The sequence below is a fragment of the Mixophyes fleayi genome, chromosome 1, assembly GCF_038048845.1.
Source record: "Mixophyes fleayi isolate aMixFle1 chromosome 1, aMixFle1.hap1, whole genome shotgun sequence".
NCBI classification, from domain to species: Eukaryota; Metazoa; Chordata; class Amphibia; order Anura; family Limnodynastidae; genus Mixophyes; species Mixophyes fleayi.
This window is the reverse complement of record NC_134402.1, coordinates 160,660,263-160,681,193: the sequence shown is the minus strand read 5'-3', so window position 1 is coordinate 160,681,193 and position 20,931 is coordinate 160,660,263. Positions and strand designations below refer to the sequence as shown.

The window sequence follows — 20,931 nt, the reverse complement described above, 5'->3', positions numbered from 1 at the left end:
AGGATATACTCTGAATACAGATTGTTACTTGAAGCTGAGGTGATGTTTGTCAGGATTTATGTTATGCGATGGTTAAAGTGCAGCATCTAATAGGTCCAAATTACTAATACAGAGTAAGTGTCGGGTAAACCCATTAATCACTCCATTGTTTGTTTGGTTTTTACTTGTTGTTTTTTTTAAAAAAAAAAAAAAAGCTGAAAGCAACTTTTTGTACAACAGCCTTGATTAGAAACTGTCCTATTTCAGCAAACCGTTTTACATGGAGTTTTCTTAAAATGCTCCATTCAAACTGCAAGCTTTTCCATCTGTAATAAAAATAGCACATGAGCACTTCTGAATCTTGAAAAGTACAAGTGTGCCACTACCCTAAATACAAATAAGAGTACCTTAACTCCTGGCCTTATAACATCAGAATAGTCCTTTCTTAATTGAAAGATTTAGCCTACTGTATGTTTGTTTCTTTTTTTGTTTTTTGTGTTTGTGGTAGTGGAGACAAAAAAACTAAATGGTTCCAGGCAGCATGCGAGATGATTATACTGTAAACTGTTAGATACAGCTGTATGATTGAGGAGTGTGTACGTGACTTGCACGCAGACAACGAACGCTAGCTCCTGTATAAAAGACTTATTAGCGGACTAGATTTTTGTAGCTAAACCAGATTTCGTCCTAGAAAGGGGAAATTGAAGAAGCAATCAAATGTCTTAGTTCTAGCCTTCAGGAAATCCTTAAAGATAACCTTAAGAATCCCTCAGGTGTTTTTGTGACAGCCATCGATCAAAAATGTGTACAAATGTTAATTCTGTTCCACTGGCTGTAAAGGATACATATTGGGAAATTTTAAAGTTTGAGTGCATCCTAAAACAGAGGCCAGAAAATGTAAGACACCGAGTAGCTTCTTGGTTCAAGAGGAAACTAATCCTTAATGGCTCTGTCAAGATTCAAAGTCCTTGTTAAGTAAGATATCTAGCCTTCTTTCTATGATGTAAAGAGAAATTTGTTTATGTTGCACTACCACCTAAGTGACAGAAGATTTAGGTTTTCCACACTAAAATGGCTGTGAGGGGAGGGAAGTGTGTGCAGAAGGTCCAATTGGATGCCGTAAATGTTCTGATTGTGGCTTTCGATTTGGTCCTGGTTATCAGTGAATTTGTCAACTTCACTTAACTTGGGTTCATCTTGCAGACTCATGGAACGCCACATGGAATGAATAACCAGATACATATATAATTATTAAGAGAGGCAGTCTTTTCTTAACTTTGATTGTTAAATAGGTATAAGTAGTCTAAAGAGTCTGTGTAAGAAATCCCTGAAAATAGACTTTCCAAAGACCCCTCTCAACAGAAGAGCTTGTGCCCCCAGATGTGGGCCATTGTATATATTTTGAAAGCACTCCCTTTGAGATCTGTTATTTATATCTGCCCATATATGCTTATCTCTAGCCTTATCATGATCTCTCTTCTGTCCTCTCCCTCTATACCTCTGCTTCCGTTGTAAAACCTTCCTATGTTCTACCCTCTCTTTAGAGGGGAGGACTCCCCTTCCCATAAGGATGTAAGCTCTTTCCTCGTGTTCTCCTTCTACTATTCCATCTTCTTCTGTAGCTGTAGGCCTGCTTCCCTAGCCCTGTTTTCTTGAACTCAAGCCTACTTCACGTTGGACATTACCATCACTCTTTCACTAAATAATCTAATTTGTCTTTATATCATGTACGGTGCTGTGGACCTTTTGTGGCGCCCAATAAATAATAGATAAGATATTTCACAGTCGAATATGTGATCACTACATTCACCGACAGATGGCAGCAGGACCACACTGCAGCAGTCATTTCGATATTTATTTCACCCAAGGCTACAGACAGTCTCAAATTTAGTTTGAAGTTGCTACAAAGACTTGCACTACATTTATGGAATGCCTATAGAAATTCAAAGTAGTTTCTTGGCTTGCATGAATCTCTCTCTGTGCCAGCATCTCTCCTGAGTAAGTGTCCACTGCAGTTGTGCAATTTTGCACTATTTTTCCACCTTTTGGTAATAAGCCTGTGAAATCACACGTCCAGAGTGTGCATCTTTTGTCCACGATGAATGTGGCCTTCACCTGTGGTAGGTAATGTATGCCACCGTTCTTTAGTTTATCCAAAGCTGCATACAGTCTCAAAATAAGTTAAATAATATGCTAGGTGTAATCATTAATTTGTCATGCAATGCAATCTTCTGCTGCAATTCATGTCACTGACCAGGCTAAGGGAGAAAGAATACAGTATGTTCTAAGGACAGAATGTAATGTGTATTTGTGTAAAATATATATATATATGCATTGATTATATTAATGCCTGTACCTATCCGTTTAGAACATATGTATACTGAAGTTTTGCAAACTTTAGAAAGCTAAAAACTGCAATAGACGTTGTGAATCCTAAACCATCCATGTTACAGTTCTCCTGATCAAGAAGCCCTTTTTTTGGCTTTGAGAGATGAACTCTGGAGCCCCAGAGAAAATGGCTGCACAGAGGAGTCCCAAGACCTTTGGTGAATGGCATCGTTTGTAGGGTAATTTTTTCACTCCACTTGGGGGTGCAGCTTTAATGTCTGAAGTAGTCAGGTGGGGGGTTATCTTTACCAACCTAGCGATAGCCGCATGCATTTGGGACATTCAGGGTTCCAAGGAACTTTAATTGGAAAGACCCAGAGGTGGTAATGGGTGATTGATCAAGGGAAATCTTAGTTTGGGTGGGTAGACTGGAATGATCCTGTCTATCTGGTTATATATCCTGATCTTGTGAAGGACCCCAAATAGAAGGGATGGAAGAGGAAATACCTAAGAGTAAATCATAGTGTCCATTTTCCACACTCTTGGGGTTTGTTTGCTGGGTAGGGAGTTGCAAATAGTTCAACATCTGGGTTGTCTGGATGTCTTGACTATTCTCTGGAATAACATGGATTAAATGTGTGAAGAAATCTTCTGCAGTGATAGTAAGTCTGGTATTTTATTGAATTCACCCAGCACTTAACATGCTGGGAATCTGCCTGAGCATAGTTATTTTACAGATTCCTATTGTTTTCTTGTAGAGGAGAATTTTGGACTGTTGTCCCTCACATATGATTTATATAGAACAGTTCTGTCCTGTTGTGTTTCTGTAGAGAGGAGAATGAACTTTCCCTGAGTGTTGTATGGTTCAGTGCTCTTAAAGCTGATTTGCTGCCCTTGGTTCTAGCAAGTTGAAGTGGATATAAGATTCTGACTCTCGGAGACCCTGAACTGCCTGTCCCATAGTCATGCCTCTCCAGCCTGTGAGAGATGTGCCTATGATGGCCTACATAAAATGAGGCGCCTCCACCATTGGGCGTGAAGGAAGCAGGGGATGGTCTAAGACATTAATTTGTTTCTCACTTCCATTATGAGGGATATTGGAGTTTGACTATATCAAACTCTCTTGATGAAACTGATGCTAGTGGTACATGACGAAAGCTCAGAGAAAAAACTGAGTGATAGGGAATTTGTGTCCAGCTCAAATCCCAGAAGGTGATGGCCTGAAAAGCTGTGAGGACAGATTTTAAATAATTTATCATAAACCCCAGGTCTGATAAAATTTTTAGGATGACCTTTCTGTGTTCTAGCAATCAATTGCTTGTAACATCAAGCAATTGCAATTGCTTGATGTAACATCTCTTAAATGTTGTGCCCTTTTCTCAGTCATTCATTTGTAAAGTTGCCTGATGAAGGGGCCTTTGTGCTCTGAAAGCTAGTAAATATAAAAATTTCTTTTGATTAGCCAATAAAGGTATCACTCCTATAATACTTTGTCTTTTTGACACAAAAGTATTCAACATCACATAGATAATTGGGGGGGGGGGGAATTCTTAATTGGGGAAACACCTGCCTTGGGAAACCGTTAAAGGGCAACTGATGAAGAAATCTCTTTTGATATCCATTGGTCCTGAGTAATCTTAACTCACGTTTGGTAAAGATGTCTCATTACGGGGAAGGTGTTCTGAGTTTGTTTTGTTCTAGCTTGCAATTTTGCCTCGTATTGGCACTCTAGGGACTGGAGCCAGTTCCTCTTGGACTGGACAACTGCCAGTGTCCATATAGCCACTTTGCATATACTTAATATAATCTCTAGTGTAGCTGGTCATTCCTCTGGCTGAAAAGGAGCAATCCAGACGTAAAAAGCTCTACTGACCATTTTAAAAGCTACTAGAGAATCCAAGGAAGAACAAGTAGTCCCTTCCCTTTCTGCTCTATTAGGCCTAATGCATCTGTCATTTTATGCTGGTTTCTTTTAAAGAGCTTGCCTCTGAAGTCACACGTGGTTCCTTAAAATCACATCATTTTCCCAAATCAAGGTGGAATGGAGGCCTAGCTGCTCAAAGTGAAGGACCTCCGAGTCCTTTTACTGCACAATGTGAACTATACAGTTTAGAAAGGGGACTCTTACCGGTCTCACTCTGGCCATTTATAAGTCACTATACTCAACTCTTTTTGAAAAAGCTGGGGACCCAATACGCTTATTGAGGGAATTGGGAACGTCCTCAATTGAGTAGGCTTTGTATTGACGTGGCTATCTACGGTACAGGTTGGTATTGCCCTGGTCCCTGAACTGCTGCTTCGGGTGCCCTCAATATACCCGCTGCTGCTATCAAATGACTGCCAGCTGCAGGCGGAACCATGACTTGACTTGAGTGTGCTGTGACCTGAACAGACTGCCATGCTATGAGGAGTATGACTTTTTTGTCTTTTCATTTCAAATTTTCCTTAATACCTGAAGAGGAGGAGGAGACAGAATCTCATTTAAGACACTTCCTCTGAGTCTGAAGAGAGTTTCATTTCTAAGTATTATCGCATAATTGAAGCCTCTTTAGATTTAATTTAAATTCCTCTTGTGAATTGAAGTGTATATATTGGTTACTAGCCTTTTTCTTCATATTTTTTAGCTTCAGTAGGGGACAAAGGCAATGACTCTGTTGCCTCATTTTGTATTAAATGCTCTGAAATATCTAGTTAGCTGAGCGTACACCCTCATGTATGCAGGGGTCTGTGTAAGCGGACTGTGTACAAGTGTACTCAGTCTCAGTGAGTGAGAAAATCCATTTTATTTTTTATTTGTTTTTGTTCTCCTGCAGCGCTATTTCTGGAAGCTTGCTATCTACCTGTTAGCTGGAAAACATATTTTCTCCCTCAAGAATACATATTTATAGCAAGATTTCTGAGGGGGAATTTGAAATACAACATGTGTACATTAAACAGGAAACTATGTCCATACTAACATTTCTGCACATATTGGAGTGTGTGCTAATGTGTAAAATGATGCTTGCATAATTTATTGCAATCATTCACGTGGACATAGCCTAAAAGGGTTCACTGGTCCGTTATGACCAGTCTGGCTCCATGCTCAATATTAATAGAGATATAGATATATATCTCCTTGGCTTTAACACTAAGTCTGATATTCTTTTATTTTTTACAACTAACTTCTACTTACTATACTGTTAGGAAATCTTCTCTATGGTCTGTGATCTAGTATTAAATGTTCAAGTGATTTTATTTGTTTTTATTATTTATTATTTTTATTGTTGTAATGCAAATTAGTGTAAGTGCCCCCTTTTAAGATATTTAAATATTTGAAGGAATGAAAGGTCAATGATCAATCCCCACGCATGCTTTGGGCAAATATTAACTTTGTTTCACTAACTTTGCTCACTGTGAAATCATTTAAAAGAATGGTATTTGACCCCACTAAACAGCACTTATTTTTATGTCTATAATTTTACTTCAATATGATTGCTTTAGAAGCAGCTTCACCTATATTTTTTCCTGGTTCCAAACCCAGTTCCAGCGATTTTAATAAAAATTAAATCTAGTTTTAATCTACCCTTAAATATGGTGTTTGAGTCTTTAAATAACAGTGTTGCTGGAATGCTGGCCAGTTAAATTAAATGAACTATGACACTCCTATGTTGAAGGAACAATGCCCATTGTATCTAAATACCCTCTGATCATGTAATTAAGGGAACAGCAAAAGACTTTGCAATGTGTGCAGAGTAGACAGACTATAAATTTCCAGCTAGTGAACACAACCTTTTCAGGACTTCTCTGGCTGTGCACACGTGTTCTGTAATGTCTCCTCAGGCACTCAATTTTGTCTTCTCACTAATGAAACCAAAATCTGATCTCAATCCGTCAATCCGTTTTGGTAATCTGCCATCTTATGCAAGGTTTGAATTGACTGAGATTCTTACAAAAGGTAAACAGATTCTTCTGTATACGGAAGTTCAATTCTGCTCTGTATTTGTTTCTGTTTAAGTACATTTTGCTGCATCTAATACAGGAAACTATACTTGAAATCGTTAACAAATCGTTAACAATTTTAGGATTGAAAAAATATTTAGTAGTTCTGAGATTACTGTAGTTTTAGCTGGGAAATCTATAAAATGTTTTACTTGTTTGCAATACTTCTAATCCATATTCGAGAAATTCTAATTGATTCCCATAGAAACAAAACTTTTTGTAAGCCAAAACATATTTATGAACAATTTTTTGGGGATAGTAAAAAAAAAAAAAAAGAGAGAAAAAAAGGCCGGTTACGGACTTTAGACTAGTTATATGGTTTTTATTAGGCGGTACTTTACTGGAATTAAGACTGCAATAACCATCATTATCCTAATCAACATTTCCTGTTGCAGAACATAATAATAATAATAATATTACTATATTACTAACATTGCATAGTGCAATTATTTAACACGTTTTTGTCTACTTTTGTTAAGTCCACTACATTACAATAGTTCAAAGTCAGTAAATTAATAATAAATTGAACAAGAAAATAATTGGCTGTGTGAAATAAAATATTTGTATAAAATGAGTACAGAAAAAGCCATAATTGTGATATTGTGCAACAAGTCTTTTCAATGTGTTGTTTATTACAGAATTGTGGCTAATCTGTAAAATATGTAATGACTTCTTTAGAGTGTACATACCTTATTTGTTTAATCACAGGGAAAAATAAGCTTGGATACAAGTGGTCCACACAAGATATAGATAACAAATGAATAAGTGTAGAGATATCTTTATATGCTACAGTTAAAATCTAACGGATAATGGAGACTTATGCACAGTATTTGAGAAGAAGGATGGGAAGCAATAGCACAATAGTATGTTCTGGTTCTCTGCAAACTATACACCGTACAGGTAGTAGAGATGCTTCACTTGGTTCTTAGGAGGCATAGGCTTGGTACAGCGTACATCAGGCTTCACAGTACTTTTCTTTCCTGATTAAGTATGTACCAACTACTCGCCTTAAACTGTGTGTGTTTTGGAAATGCTATTGTCACAATTACTAATTTAGGGTATATTGTTGATCTAAAAGCAGCATTGACTGTTAATTCCACCGTGGTCATTTTATGTTTTCAAACTGCTAATTATGTATTCAGTATACAATTTGTACTGTAGTAAAGTCATTCTTAATACACCAATATAACATTTACTAGATAACTATGTTTAATTCATTTCAGTGTATTTTTTTTTCTCTTGAAAAGTGTGTTTCATCTTTATTTTCTTTGTTTTATAGATCCCAATTATCTCATGGCCAACGAACGGATGAATCTCATGAATATGGCAAAGTTGAGTATAAAGGGTTTAATTGAGTCTGCTCTAAATCTTGGTCGGACCCTGGACTCTGACTATGCACCATTGCAGCAGTTTTTTGTGGTGATGGAACACTGTCTGAAACATGGATTAAAAGGTAGGAACATTGACACTTGGCGATTAGCTCATATTTATTTGTAAAAAAATAAATAAAATTGTGCAGTTACCATATTTTTTTGACGCATCTACTTTAAAAAGCAGTGCACGGTGGCTCCTTGTCCTTGTTGATGTTTGATTTTTAATTGTATGGAACGATTGTCCCCAGACGTGTTGCACATATTGTCCTAAGCAATACTCCTGATGCTGTTAGTGCCTTTCCAACTTCCCTCCACCCCAGTCTCCCTTCTTCCCTCATCTTTGATCCTTCTTCCCTTATCTCTGATCCTTCTCCCCCTTCCCACTTCAAATTGATATAATACATAAAACAGGAAACGTCTTGTAAAGTCATATATTTTTTTTAGTACTATGTTTGTATTTTTGTGATGTTTCCTCTTTTTTTAAATAAAGAATAAAAAAAAAAAGATCTGGACAGCTAAGCACGGAGGAAAAATGTTTTAATTTTACCTTGGTTGGTAAATAGTATCAATAACTTAAGCAACATTGTGTAGTGATAGTAAGTTACTCTGTTTTAAAATCTCCCTGCCATTTTGTTAAACACCACACCAATACCGGTCTAGTCCGTTTCAAAGTTTATGTTAATTACATTCTTTATTACTGTAAACAACTGCACAAAATCCCAAGCCCCACTTTTCTTACAGTAACTTGCTGGAGAATATACACTGAATCTAGTTTACCCTGCTATATTTTATATAGGAGATATGTGTTTAATGTGAAATCTCTGTTATTGTTTGGTAGGTAAGAAGACCTTTTTGGGACAGAATAAATCATTCTGGGGGCCCCTGGAATTGGTGGAGAAACTTGTACCCGAAGCGTCAGAGATTACAGCTAGTGTGAAGGACCTACCTGGGCTCAGGTGAGTGGCACTTTCCATAACTGCAGGCTTTCTTACATTATCTGCACTATAAGATCATTCCACCTGTCCTTTTTCATATATTTGTCTTCATTTAATCAGGTGTGATTTATGTTTGTTTAGAGACGCACCTTTTAGACCTCTCCTTAAATTGTAAATCTTTTAGCCGTACGCTCCCCCAGACAAGCAGATGCCTTTTCTGGGTCGTAAAGTCCCTTTTATGGGTGTTGAATCAAATATCCACCGAAATATGTTGCGCAGAATAACTGTAATCCATATGCAGGTAGGTGTGTTTGTAAACAAGGTTAAGGTAGTGATATAGTACCTTAGGCTACAAAACCTTTTTGCACAGTCATTCTATATAGTGCTTGTAGTGCCCTAATCATTATGGCATACATGACTTTTGTATATATGTCATCATACTTGCAGACTGTGTTGCCACAAAGCTGCCTTCCACCTTGTGCATTACTACACCATACGATGGATGATTTTTTTTTTTGGATCATCCCCACCATTACATTTTAAAATTTCATTGCCACATTAACATTTTAACACTTGGCATGACTTAATAAACACATACTGCCAGTACGACAGATTGTATTGGTATAGATGCAGTGCATCAAAATCGCATTAAAAACAGCTCATCGGCAGGAAAGAAACATTGATTTCATGTATAATGTTATAACGCAGGAAGATGACCAGTGTTTCTGCTATTGTATAAATTGTGCATACTTGAATTTTTACCTGATTGTTCATTGACAGGACACCTGTGGGCAGAGGCCGGGCCTGGCTGCGTTTAGCACTGATGCAGAAAAAACTTTCCGAGTACATGAAAGCCCTTATCAATAGAAAAGATCTCCTGAGGTAACTTGGCAATAAATGAATTGCTTTCTGGATTAGAGGTGTTTGTTCCCAGAGTCCCTTTCAGCTGCGTGTGAGTGCTTTGTATGTTTGGTACTAGGCTGAAAGGCTAGATCCGGTAGGGAAATAAAAAAGCAGTTGGCTCATCATCTGATGAGATTTACTGAGCATTAGATACCATTCTCATGTAGATTGGGATCATTAGACTTTTGGGGCTCATAAACACAGCAATTTGCACCCAGTTCGCTCTAAATCCACCTAAATGGCATTCAGTATCGCAGTGTATGTGGGAACCTTACAGACCAGGAAGCTTTGGCATAACGACTGTGTTGTACTTTAAAAATATAAAAAGACAATAAAATATGAGGAAGATATATATATATATAAGTTAACCCGTGCATGATACTCATGCATTCTAGTCAAATCAAGCTACTTAAGGTGTTAAAAAGGTTCTTGTCATGCACTTGGGCCATAGCCCAGGCCTCAACCACCAACCACTCCCCACTGTCACCCCCGGCAACCACCAACCACTCCCAACTGTCACTTCTCCTTCAAGAAATATATATATATATATTTTTTTAAATCTTTATAAACACTTTTAACAATTAACAAATTAAAAACATCTTAGTATACCAAATTTCAGCCCTTTCTGAATTTTTTTTCCCACACGCACTAAGAATTTAGTAGGTCAGTGTATAACTCCGCCCAGCAGGTGGCGCTGCGGCTTGGTTTTATTTTTTCCACACAGACAGACTAACACACGCCACTAGACATTTATTATATATATATATATATATATATATATATATATATATATATATATATATATATATATATAAACAAACACAGGCAGTTTTGTAAATATATCTGTTTTGTGTATGTCAACCCACTATAGCTGTTCCATGTAACTACCTAAAATATTATTCTCTCGGGTAAATTTTTGAACATGCGGGTTCTTCAACACCAGCGATTAAATTTCAAGCAGCGCTGCATTGTAAAGGGAAGTTTCCCTTTACAATGCAGTGCCGCTTGAAATTTAATCGCCGAACACGCTGAACACGCGGGTGTTGAAGAACCCGCATGTTCATACATTTACCCCTAGGTGTGTTTTGACAAAGACAAGAGATGACTTTTGTGCTTTCCCTTTCTCAGTATATACTAAATGAATGCATGCTACAGTCTGTTCTCTTACATGAAAGGCAAACCACTCCTACATATGAGGATAATCTCATAAAACTTGATTTAATGCACATTAAACTGAGTACTTTGTAATTGCATGTGACTATTTACTGTGTTTTCTGGATCAGAACACTCTAGTGTATGTTGGCTTGTGACTAATTCTGATCATAATTGCAAGTGATGTGTCTTCTTAGTCCTCTGCTTTGAAATGCAGCATTTGATCCTGATGCACAAATAAAAGTGGTCTAGCACATACCACGAGGAAGCAGGTGCACAAAGCAGTTCAGTGTAATGTCTTTAATGAGTCAGGCAGGACAGCTAATGTTCCCACATATTGATTAGTAATTCTGTGAAGTGTTTACAGCAGGGCTACTGGTACAGTCTGGACTAACAATAGGGCTAAATAAGCAGCTGTGCCTCATGATCACTCACAATGCTCTTTCATGTACAATAGAAGGCCAAAGCTGGTCTTATGTCACTCTCCGTTGATTTTTATACTGTACTACCACTACTCACTGTGTGTGACTGTATGGTGTATATATTTTAAAACTGTTCACATGATTCAAGTACGTGCGGCCTATTTGTTGGACAGAACGGGCGAGCACAAAACACGATTAGACTGAATAATAAATAATGCTTTAAGTTTGTACATATTTTGTAATTAAATGAATCGGCTATGTCTTATTATAAAAACAGAAACATCATGTTACATTGCATTTTGTTCTCTTGTAGTGAATTCTATGAGCCCAATGCGCTAATGATGGAAGAGGAAGGCGCCATCATTTCTGGGCTTCTGGTTGGACTCAATGTGATTGATGCTAATTTTTGTATGAAAGGGGAAGACCTAGATTCACAGGTGTGCATACCAACGTCCTGTATTGCAATATTTGATCTGCACTGTACAGCATAAATAGCAATAAAGGCTACTCCATATGCAGTTAGTAAGGTTTACATGATTTCTCCTTACGGAAAACTGTATTTTTATCATGTATTGTAATGTACTACAAGTCTACCAACGTTGCATTTTTAAGACCTTTGTCACTGGGATAATGTACTAGTATAGTCTAATTTTTCTTGTTTGTGTCTAATTCAGGTTGGAGTAATTGATTTTTCAATGTACCTAAAAGAAGGCCCCATAAACAAATGCAGTGAAGGGTAAGTACTATGCAATCATTCAGGTAATAAAGCCGATATTCTGTGATAAATCTCAGTATAACCATGGTCCTGTCCACTGCTTATTTTGACATAGTTTACATTATGAGATGAATGACAATGGAGAGTACTCTACCAAAAAGCCTCTGACCTCCACCTGTGTGATAAAACTTCTGACCTCCCATGAATATTAGTGATAGTAGTTAAATGCTAAAATATTTATAAACTCCCGTCAATAATCTAAATCTCTCTGATCATTTTGAAAATACGTTTGTTTATGGAATTTTGAATGCATTTGTCCATAAAGCCAAAACACCCCTTCATAAATGGACCACTGATGTTCACGTATTTCAGTTATGTTATGAAAGATATGAAGGAAAAAACTGCCTCATTTAGTTTCAAGCCCTAAAAGTGTAATTGTTACATTCAGATGAAAGTGTAAAATCCACAGTGAAATGAAGGGTTAACATACACCACATAGCTTGTCACTGACATCCTTTTTCTTAACATCCATGAAGAGACAAATATCAGTGCGTCAGTCTTTAATCTAGCTAAATTTAATTTCTAGCTGCATGGTGTCTTTCTTGCTGATGAAGTTAATTTTAAAACCTGAAAAATTTAGATTCTTTATCCCCTATTTTTTTTTTTTTAAAGGAATGACGTGATAACTGATTGAGAACAGTCTCTCTTGGATCATTTTTAAAAGGATCAGCTGTATGTGCAGTGTATTGCTAACCAGTAGAATTAAAAGCAAAAACTTATGTAAACATGTTTGTCAATATGTGCGCTTTGCTCTGTCTTTTAAGGGACTCCTAAACACCAAAATGGGAATTTTCAGCTATGAACTGTGCCCCTTTTATGAACACATAAATCCATACTGTACATTTCTATAAAACAAGTCTGCCTAGCTGTCAGTCACTGTCTGCTCACAGAGGCTCCTTCCACCTAACATGGCAACCTGCTGCAGGGGAGTGAAAGAGGGCATGGTCAACATATTTTGTGAAGTATAAGCACTGTTATTTCTGGTATATGATTCAGCTGATTAAATACACAGCATTTGAGATATCTTAACCTATTCTGTTCAAAATATTTAGCATAATGGCCCTTGCTTTCAGAAATTAGAGATAGTGGGGTAAGGAAAACGCAGACTTAATTTAGTTTAGTTTGTTTTTAAAGCATAAACTAGGCAATATGTAATGTGAGTAAAGCTAGCTCTACATTTGTCACTATGGGGATCATAAACTGTTTGGGTGAGGGACATTCATGAATTTTACTGGAAACCCCCTTTTGAAAGGATGGACTGAAGAATCTACATCCTCTTTCTGTTTTATACCCCACCAATAACATAGAACGTGTAAAAGATGATGATGATCAAAATAAATTGGCAAGACATGCATAAAAACTTTTACAGGTAACTGCAAGAAAGATGATGATACCAATAGCAACCAATTTAGCATCCAATTGTCTTATAATAATGCAACTTACAAAATTAAAGCAAATGTCTGTTTGCCACAGTGGAAAACAACTTTTCAAAGTTACAAATGTAAAATGTATAGAACCAAGACATCTAGTAATGCTAATATTTAGTGTTATACATTTTTTCTTATCTTCTTTTGCTGTGAATATGCCTTGACTGTATTTTCATTCTGTGTATAGAGATGGCCAGATAACTGCTATCCTTGATCAGAAGAATTATGTTGAAGAACTCAACAGACAATTGAGGTACAGTATGAACATTTGACAATCAAAATTCTACACAGCGGAGCAGGACCATAGCTATTTGGTGCCTATAACTGATCATTTTACTTTTTCTTTTTAAAAGGAAAGAAGATAAAGCATCTGTCTTAATGAAAAAGAATTTTATTAAATTATATCTATGTAAGGTGTATTACAATTTCACAGTTTAGTAGAGATTTTGTAGCTCCATATACATGTTCAGTGAGCTGTGATCTATATAGTTACCTACAAATGATTCCTTCATGGCCAAAATCACAAACTGTCACCAACAGTTACACAGTCGCTGATTACAGCAGGGAAACAAAATTGTTAAAATTTGTATTTTTCTTACACTTGGGAGAAAGTCTCTTCTGCTCCTTTCATTTTCTGTGAACAAAGAATAATCATTTCAGTCAGTAAACTGACCTTAATATCCATAATTAATGGTAAAATCTTGATGTCAAATGTTTATAAAAGAGTTCATAATAAACAAGATACATTTATGAGGGATAGATATATAGACCGATATGGAGATAGATAAATATAGAGAGAGAGAGATATCTCCCTCTCCCTATAGAGTGAGATAGAAACATTAAAACATAGTCTTTAACAGTATTACAATTAGCTGGTATAGTGAGACGCACTAAATGTAAAGTGCATGCCTTTCATTGTAATGTACACATTTGAGGTTTATGAACTGCTAAGCGTAAATAATTAAAGAGCTAATCAGTACTATTGACAGAGGAATGCCTGCTTTGCCCCAAGCAGATCAGTAATTTTATCTCGCTCCATTTATCCCATTATCGCCGCACTGTTTAAAACCAGACATATATAAATGGTTTTCTCTGGTGGTTTAGGATGTGTGTATCACAAAACAGAAGCTGCCCTTAATACCTTATGGAAGTAATGTATAAAATGTCCAGATTTAAAAAGAAATATTACCCAAAATGTTTTTGATTGGTGTCAAACATTTCAACCTTGTTGGAACTAAAACAAAGATGATACTTGTATTGCTAGTATCATTGAAGCATATCATCATCATTATTTATTTATATAGTGCCAATATATTCCATAGCGCTTTACAGTTGGAGACAAACACAGTAAACTAATAAACAAACTGAGTAAAGAAAGAGGTGAGAAGGCCCTGCTCACAAGCTTACAATCTATATATCACTGAAGAAAGCGAAGACTAGTCTTGCTCAATCCAGCATTTTGGTATGGCCCCTGTTTACCAGAAATTCCAGCTCCACACCACACCTGGTGCTTTAGGGCCTATGTGCTGCTTCTGAAGTCTCCAACTCACTGTTTGCAAGGGGCGTTGTTAATAATATTCTATAACCTGAAAAATATAAAATCCTTTCTTGTATATAATGCATTCACCAGTCTGATTGTGATGGCATTGTTTTCTAAATTGACTTCATAAATTCATAACTTGGTAGTAATTTTGATAGAGATAGATCTGGAATAGGCCTGAGTAATAGGTCATTATGTCCAGCTCGTTATTCAGTGTTCTGTTATACGAGTGTTAGACAGTCGCCGCGGGCACCGCCGCGACACACATTACCTCTCTCCGATGTCCCGGCCGTCGCCATGACGACCGGGACGTCACTTCCGGTATTTCGGGCCGACCGTTGCCAGGGCAACGGCCGGACGCCGAAAACAGGCTGTAGGCGCTCCGGCAGGCTGAGTAGCCGGGCGCATGTGTGACAGGCCAGCCTGTGGGCTGATTAATCTCCAGGGGCTGTACTTGATTCAGAGCTAGGCTCTGATTGGTGGTCTTCAGTACTTAAGGCAGTGAGGTCTGCAGCCTCACTGCCGGTTATAGTTCCTGTGTCCAGTCAGCTTAACCCTGCTCCCTGCCTAGTTACTGTTTTTTGGACTCGCTGCTGATTTCCCGTGTATGACCCTTGGCTTGGATTTGGACTTTGCTTGTGCTTCTTGTGACCTCTGACCTCTGGCTTAAATACCGATCTCCCTGTCCGCTCGTGACCCCTGACCTCTGGCTTGTATACCGTACTCCCTGTCTGCTCGTGAAACCTGACCTCTGCTTGGACCCCACTACGCTTGCCTGGGTTCTCCCCAGCCGGTACACACTTCACGACCCTCTGTCAGTCTGCGGCCCAGTCTATCCCCACCATCAGGGGCTCAAGTGAACACCTGACTGACGGAGTAGACTCCGGGTTGTGTTGTGCCGGCTGGAGGGGTTCCTAACAACGAGTCCATAGTTTCACATTGTAGATATCTTTCTTTTCTGGAAATAATCTGTGAATTATCAAATGCAAAAACAGGAATTGGTAACTATGCTATATGGCTATATTTCATTTTATGGCCTCTCAGGAAAAACAATTATCACAAAATCAAAACCGCATTAACAATGAACATTAATTAGCTGTGCTCAAACAGTAAGACATGTTACGTATATAAGAAAACTAACTGTATAGGTAGGACCATATCACCACATGGACATAGGAAAGGCAAAATATAAAACAAAACACCTTACAATGCTTACAGTGTAATGTAACATGATTTAAACATATATAATTAAAATAAAATGTATTAAGATTAATATGGGTGATACAGTTTCATATAATACAACACATAAGACCTAAATCAAGACCTCAATATCAAATGTATGTAGGACCCCTGGTAAGTGTATACAAAACACCTAGATTTGTCTGATGTAGGACTAACACATATCTCAATTTTAACTGATAAAATATCACTGATATTAATAAGAGGATTTTGTTTATAAAAGTAAAGGAAATTCAGTAATCGGTTAATAGAATCTCAAAAATAATAATATTAATAATAATGAGGCATAGATTAATTTGTTCCCAAGGTGAATTTAAAGTGCATGTTTAAAACTATCAAATGCAAGTCTATAAAGGTTTTTTTTTATATTAGTATAAAACACTCACAAATGGTTACTGAAAGATAATTACAAGCCAACTGGTAGTTCATATTGTTGTTTGTACATTATTTTATGAATAAGCACTCCCTGTAAATAGAGGACAATGTTAAATGGGATTGGGAGGTGTCTATTTGTCACACATTATACTGTAGGTCTTCATTTACACTGGTTTGGTGAATACAGGCTACAAGAAATAAGCTTCAGAATGTACCCTTTATCGTGTAAACATTATTTAGACTGATTGGCGCTATAGACATTTTTAAAACCATAGTCCACCTTTTTTTATTTTATTTTGTATTCCCCCCCCTCTGTATTACAGTGCAACTGTCAACAACTTGCAGGCAAAGGTGGACGCATTAGAGAAATCTAATACAAAGCTAACAGAGGAGGTACGCCAAACTCTACATCTATTACATTGTTTGTTCAACCACTGTAATAATCACTGTTTTTATTGTATGTTTCACAAATCTACTAAGCCATAATTTGTACAAGTCTTCTGAACTCTCCCATATTGAATAGTGTTTCAACATCATTTTGATTATTCTTTTTACAAACACGTTGGGTTTTACCTGCTTCAGTCTTTCGGAAAGCAAGAACTCCCCTAACGTGCCCAGCATTTATTGGGATTATCTGCAATACGTTTCGGTGGTTGGCCACTACTCCAGTGTCTGATCACATATACCGTATATTGAATGTTGCTGTGTCAGTAGAAAAAAAGGATCCATGTAGCTGATGTTTATCTTCACCTGTTTGCAGCTTGCTGTGGCAAATAACCGAATCATTACCATGCAGGAGGAGATGGAGAGGACGAAAGATGACAGTTCTTACTACTCCAAGGTGGGCTGGTTTACAAAGAAGATAAACTGTCTATGTTCATTGTCAACCACACAACATTGTACTACCATTTATATTTTGTACATATTGTTGTTTAACATTTTTAAGAAAGAAAATAAGTGCACAAAATACGACTGGTATTAAATGCACGTTTTTCTTTCATCTTCATAAGGGTAACAAGCAGGAGAGGACTGCAGATGCACAGACACTTAGTGAGGCCAGGAAGCATTTAAAGGAAGAAACCCAATTGCGATTGGTAAGCTCTGTTCTCAAACCTTGTCACCACTTGACAGTTTCGACAGTCAATCTTTTCAGAGGTCAACAGGGATGTGGTCTAATGATAAATGGGCATGGCCATAACAGGGATGGTTTGTGTAGATCGGGTTTGTGGCAGGGACTGTTGTGAGTTATGACTTAACTGAATGTCAGCTTAGCCTAGAAATTAGCAGTAGGAAATTTGTGCAAATTCTGTTGTCTGTCGTTAAATTATTTACAGGGAATCAATATTTTATCAGTTCAGAGAGAATACCATCTTACTTTTTACACTGCTAGAATGTTGCTGAATCTCTCTTCCCAGTCAATCCTAACACTTGGATTAGGTAGGAAATACCAACAGAAAAGAGAGCAGACAGATTAAAAGGATGAGACCTAAAAATCCTTGTACTTAGAGTACAAATCATTTTGTGTTTACTTCACCAAATCTCCTCCACTTGTAATCATTTGTCTGTGATTTGGATATTTTTATTTAAGAAATACAAATTATGGCTGCTTTAAATGTAATACTGTGTAATATTTAAATTGGTTAATATCTTCTGTAATTTATTTTGTTTGTTTATTCAGTTGACATTTTTAAACAATGAAAGAATAGAATTTATTTCAAGTGATTAAGACAATAGGTTGGATTGATATGTACATTTTGTTTCTAATGTCATCTCTCTGTTTTAGGACGTGGAAAAGGAATTAGAGGTGCAGATAGGTATAAGACAAGAGATGGAGATGGCCATGAAAATGCTGGATAAGGATGTGTGTGACAAGCAAGATACTCTAGCAGCACTCAGACAGCAGCTTGATGATCTCAGGGCCTTAAAGCATGAACTCTCCTTTAAACTGCAGGTCAGTGGCCAGTGTTGAAACACTGATTTTAATCTTTTTCTGATTTTAGGGGTTGGGTACGTCAAAGCGATGCTGTAAACCCCGACAGCACATACCCCGACAAGATGACACCAGTGTCATCCCTGACAGACTCTTTATACCGACTGCTTGAAAAACACACTTGAAATAATTCCGATGAATAGAGATGCCGGGCAACTCCAATGACGTCACTTTGAAGGGCGACTGTATTATAGCTGCTGTTAAGGTGGTAATTTAAGGAGGTGGCGGCTGTACAATGTGCTTTACAGAGGCTTGTACAAAGTGTTTTGATTATCAGGGGACCAGAAGCGATTCAACCTTTAATTCCATTATACAAATAAAAGAGAATTATAACCACACAAGAAAATTCATTAAATTGTACTTTTTTTTTTTTTTTGTTCCCAAAGTACTCCATATCTTTATCACAGGAAAGTGTATTCAATTAATAGCTCAGAGGTGCTAAAGGATGTCTGGAACCAATTTAAAAAAGCATCACAAGAAAGAAGTAACACTTATTGTGGTGCGCAAATAGGAGCCCAGTTCATTAAAACATAACTAAAATTAAAACTGTACCTAAAATTTAAAAAATGTTTCAAATCTTAATTGTGCTGTCATATCATCATTATAAACAATATCGGTAAAGATTTTGTTTTAATAGGTTAGTTTCCTATTTGTGCACTACAATGAATGTCACTTAACTTTCTCTTTCTCTTTCTTGAGATGATTACCAGGGGAATCACAGTGGGTCTTTTTGTATGTGTGCTTTCTTCTTCTGCAAAGATACAGTGCACACATGGTGGAAACTGGAATGTATAATTCAAGCCCCTTTTTATTATACACCAAACTTCACAAATGTACTACATTTGATTAATATGCAATGATGTTTCTATCAAATGGATATATCTGTTCATTAATACATACTTTGCTGCTGCTTTCTCTACTGCCATGAACCAGTCTTCAAGATTGGAAAAACTGCCCGTCTCAAACAACTAGAGCTGCAATTGATAGAAATGCTGGTTACTTCTCCAGAATTTCCAATAGCCCGTCTGAGAAGTTGGACTGTTATGGTCTTGCGGATAGAAAAATAAGTCCGTATTTCTACCAATTGCAGTGATGCTAGCAGTGGTTCTAAGATATGGCCACCAAGAAAATTCCATGCAGAACCTTCTGTTGGGTGTACTTGAGAACTGCTGGCTACAAAATGTCTGTTACATATTTTTCTCTAATACCCTTTGTGAGACACTGGAGTATAATGGTGTATAGATGTGTGTGTGTGTGGAGCTCTGGCACTTTAAATAAAGATTCGATGACAATCTGCTACCCTCTACTGGCTAAACATAATCCAGTTTAGATTAAGTGCCTGCAGAAGCAGACACACTTTCTGGGACTGTTTAACAACCCCCCCACCATTTTTGCTATTTTTATTTTATTACTTTGTATTTTCTACATGATCAAATTGCGCCAGGTATTGTCTTGCTGCTTAGAGATGCTGCTGTGGCTATTTCACAGGAGTGGGCTCTGAGGGAGCTCACCGTGGATTCCATCTAACGTTATTGCAACTTCTTTAGGAGGTACCCAGTCACCGCTGACATAGGCATAGACCAAAGGTCCTGGTGCCCCACCACTCACAAAACAAGGAGCTTGGATGGTGAGACAAGGCTGCTAGACCGTACATGAGAACATCTGAGCTCCATGCAGATTAGCATTGGTCCAGATAACTTAAGGCTCACCTCTCCTTGATGGAGGGGGTACTTTTTCTCCCTTAATGCAAAAGCATTGTGATCAGTGGGGGCCGTCATTTTGGTTTTGGGGTGCTGGAAAAAAAACTATTGTGCCGTTCATTCCACAGAGCTTCCATTAGTGTATTACAGGGTGAGGTGCTTTCACTCCTAATACCTTCTCCTTTGGCATGTCCCTTTCTGGCAAACTCGCCAAGAATCCAGCAGGCACATTGCACAGCCACTGCAGAGATGTCCAATCAGATAAGCCGGGATTGTCTCCTCTCCATCTTATACCTTAATACACAGTCATTTTTAAAAGGGGGTTATTATTGTGGGGATTTGGCAAGTGTGGTCAGGGAAATGGCTGACTGTTAAGATGTCCTAGTGATGCAAAAGATTGGCATTCACTTATATGTCCCGGAGACCAGCGGTCTTACGTCCCAGGGCTGATTCTGCCTCGGATCTCTCTTCTGAGAAGGAAGGTGAGGTGCCAGAGTTTTTTGGCCCAGAGTCTCCCTTGGTGGCAGAGAAAGATGTTGCTTCATCACAGGGAGTAGAGGACTTGATTAAGGTGACCCAACAGGTTCGTTACATTCAGGAAAGTGAGGAATCTGTGGTTTCCCATCTTCTCCCCAATTAGGGATCTTTTATGCGAAGCCTGTGGGCACCCAGATTGCAGCTTTCAGATATCCCACAGGCTTCAGTCCCTGTACCCTCTTCCTAGTGCTGACAAACAGGAGGGAATCTCTTTCTAAGGTGGACGTGCCTGTGGCTTACCTACCCAAATCTACCATGATGTCAGGTCCAGTAGTTGC

The 20,931-nt window shown here is 37.7% G+C and overlaps 1 protein-coding gene across 8 annotated transcripts in view; it reads left to right on the top strand.

Annotated features, from left to right (window-relative positions):
* The window catches only part of RUFY3 (RUN and FYVE domain containing 3), a 70,331-nt gene that overhangs the window by 31,070 nt on the left and 18,330 nt on the right, over positions 1-20,931 (top strand). For 7 of the 8 annotated variants that reach the window (XM_075202509.1, XM_075202517.1, XM_075202536.1 and 4 more), the window contains 10 exons: positions 7,565-7,738; positions 8,497-8,614; positions 9,374-9,475; positions 11,384-11,507; positions 11,745-11,806; positions 13,460-13,525; positions 16,750-16,819; positions 17,187-17,267; positions 17,437-17,520; positions 18,210-18,377. In XM_075202509.1, coding sequence (XP_075058610.1) covers positions 7,565-7,738; positions 8,497-8,614; positions 9,374-9,475; positions 11,384-11,507; positions 11,745-11,806; positions 13,460-13,525; positions 16,750-16,819; positions 17,187-17,267; positions 17,437-17,520; positions 18,210-18,377 — 1,049 coding nt within the window. The remainder of the gene's footprint in view (positions 1-7,564; positions 7,739-8,496; positions 8,615-9,373; positions 9,476-11,383; positions 11,508-11,744; positions 11,807-13,459; positions 13,526-16,749; positions 16,820-17,186; positions 17,268-17,436; positions 17,521-18,209; positions 18,378-20,931) is intronic. The other variant, XM_075202525.1, reaches the window with a different exon arrangement.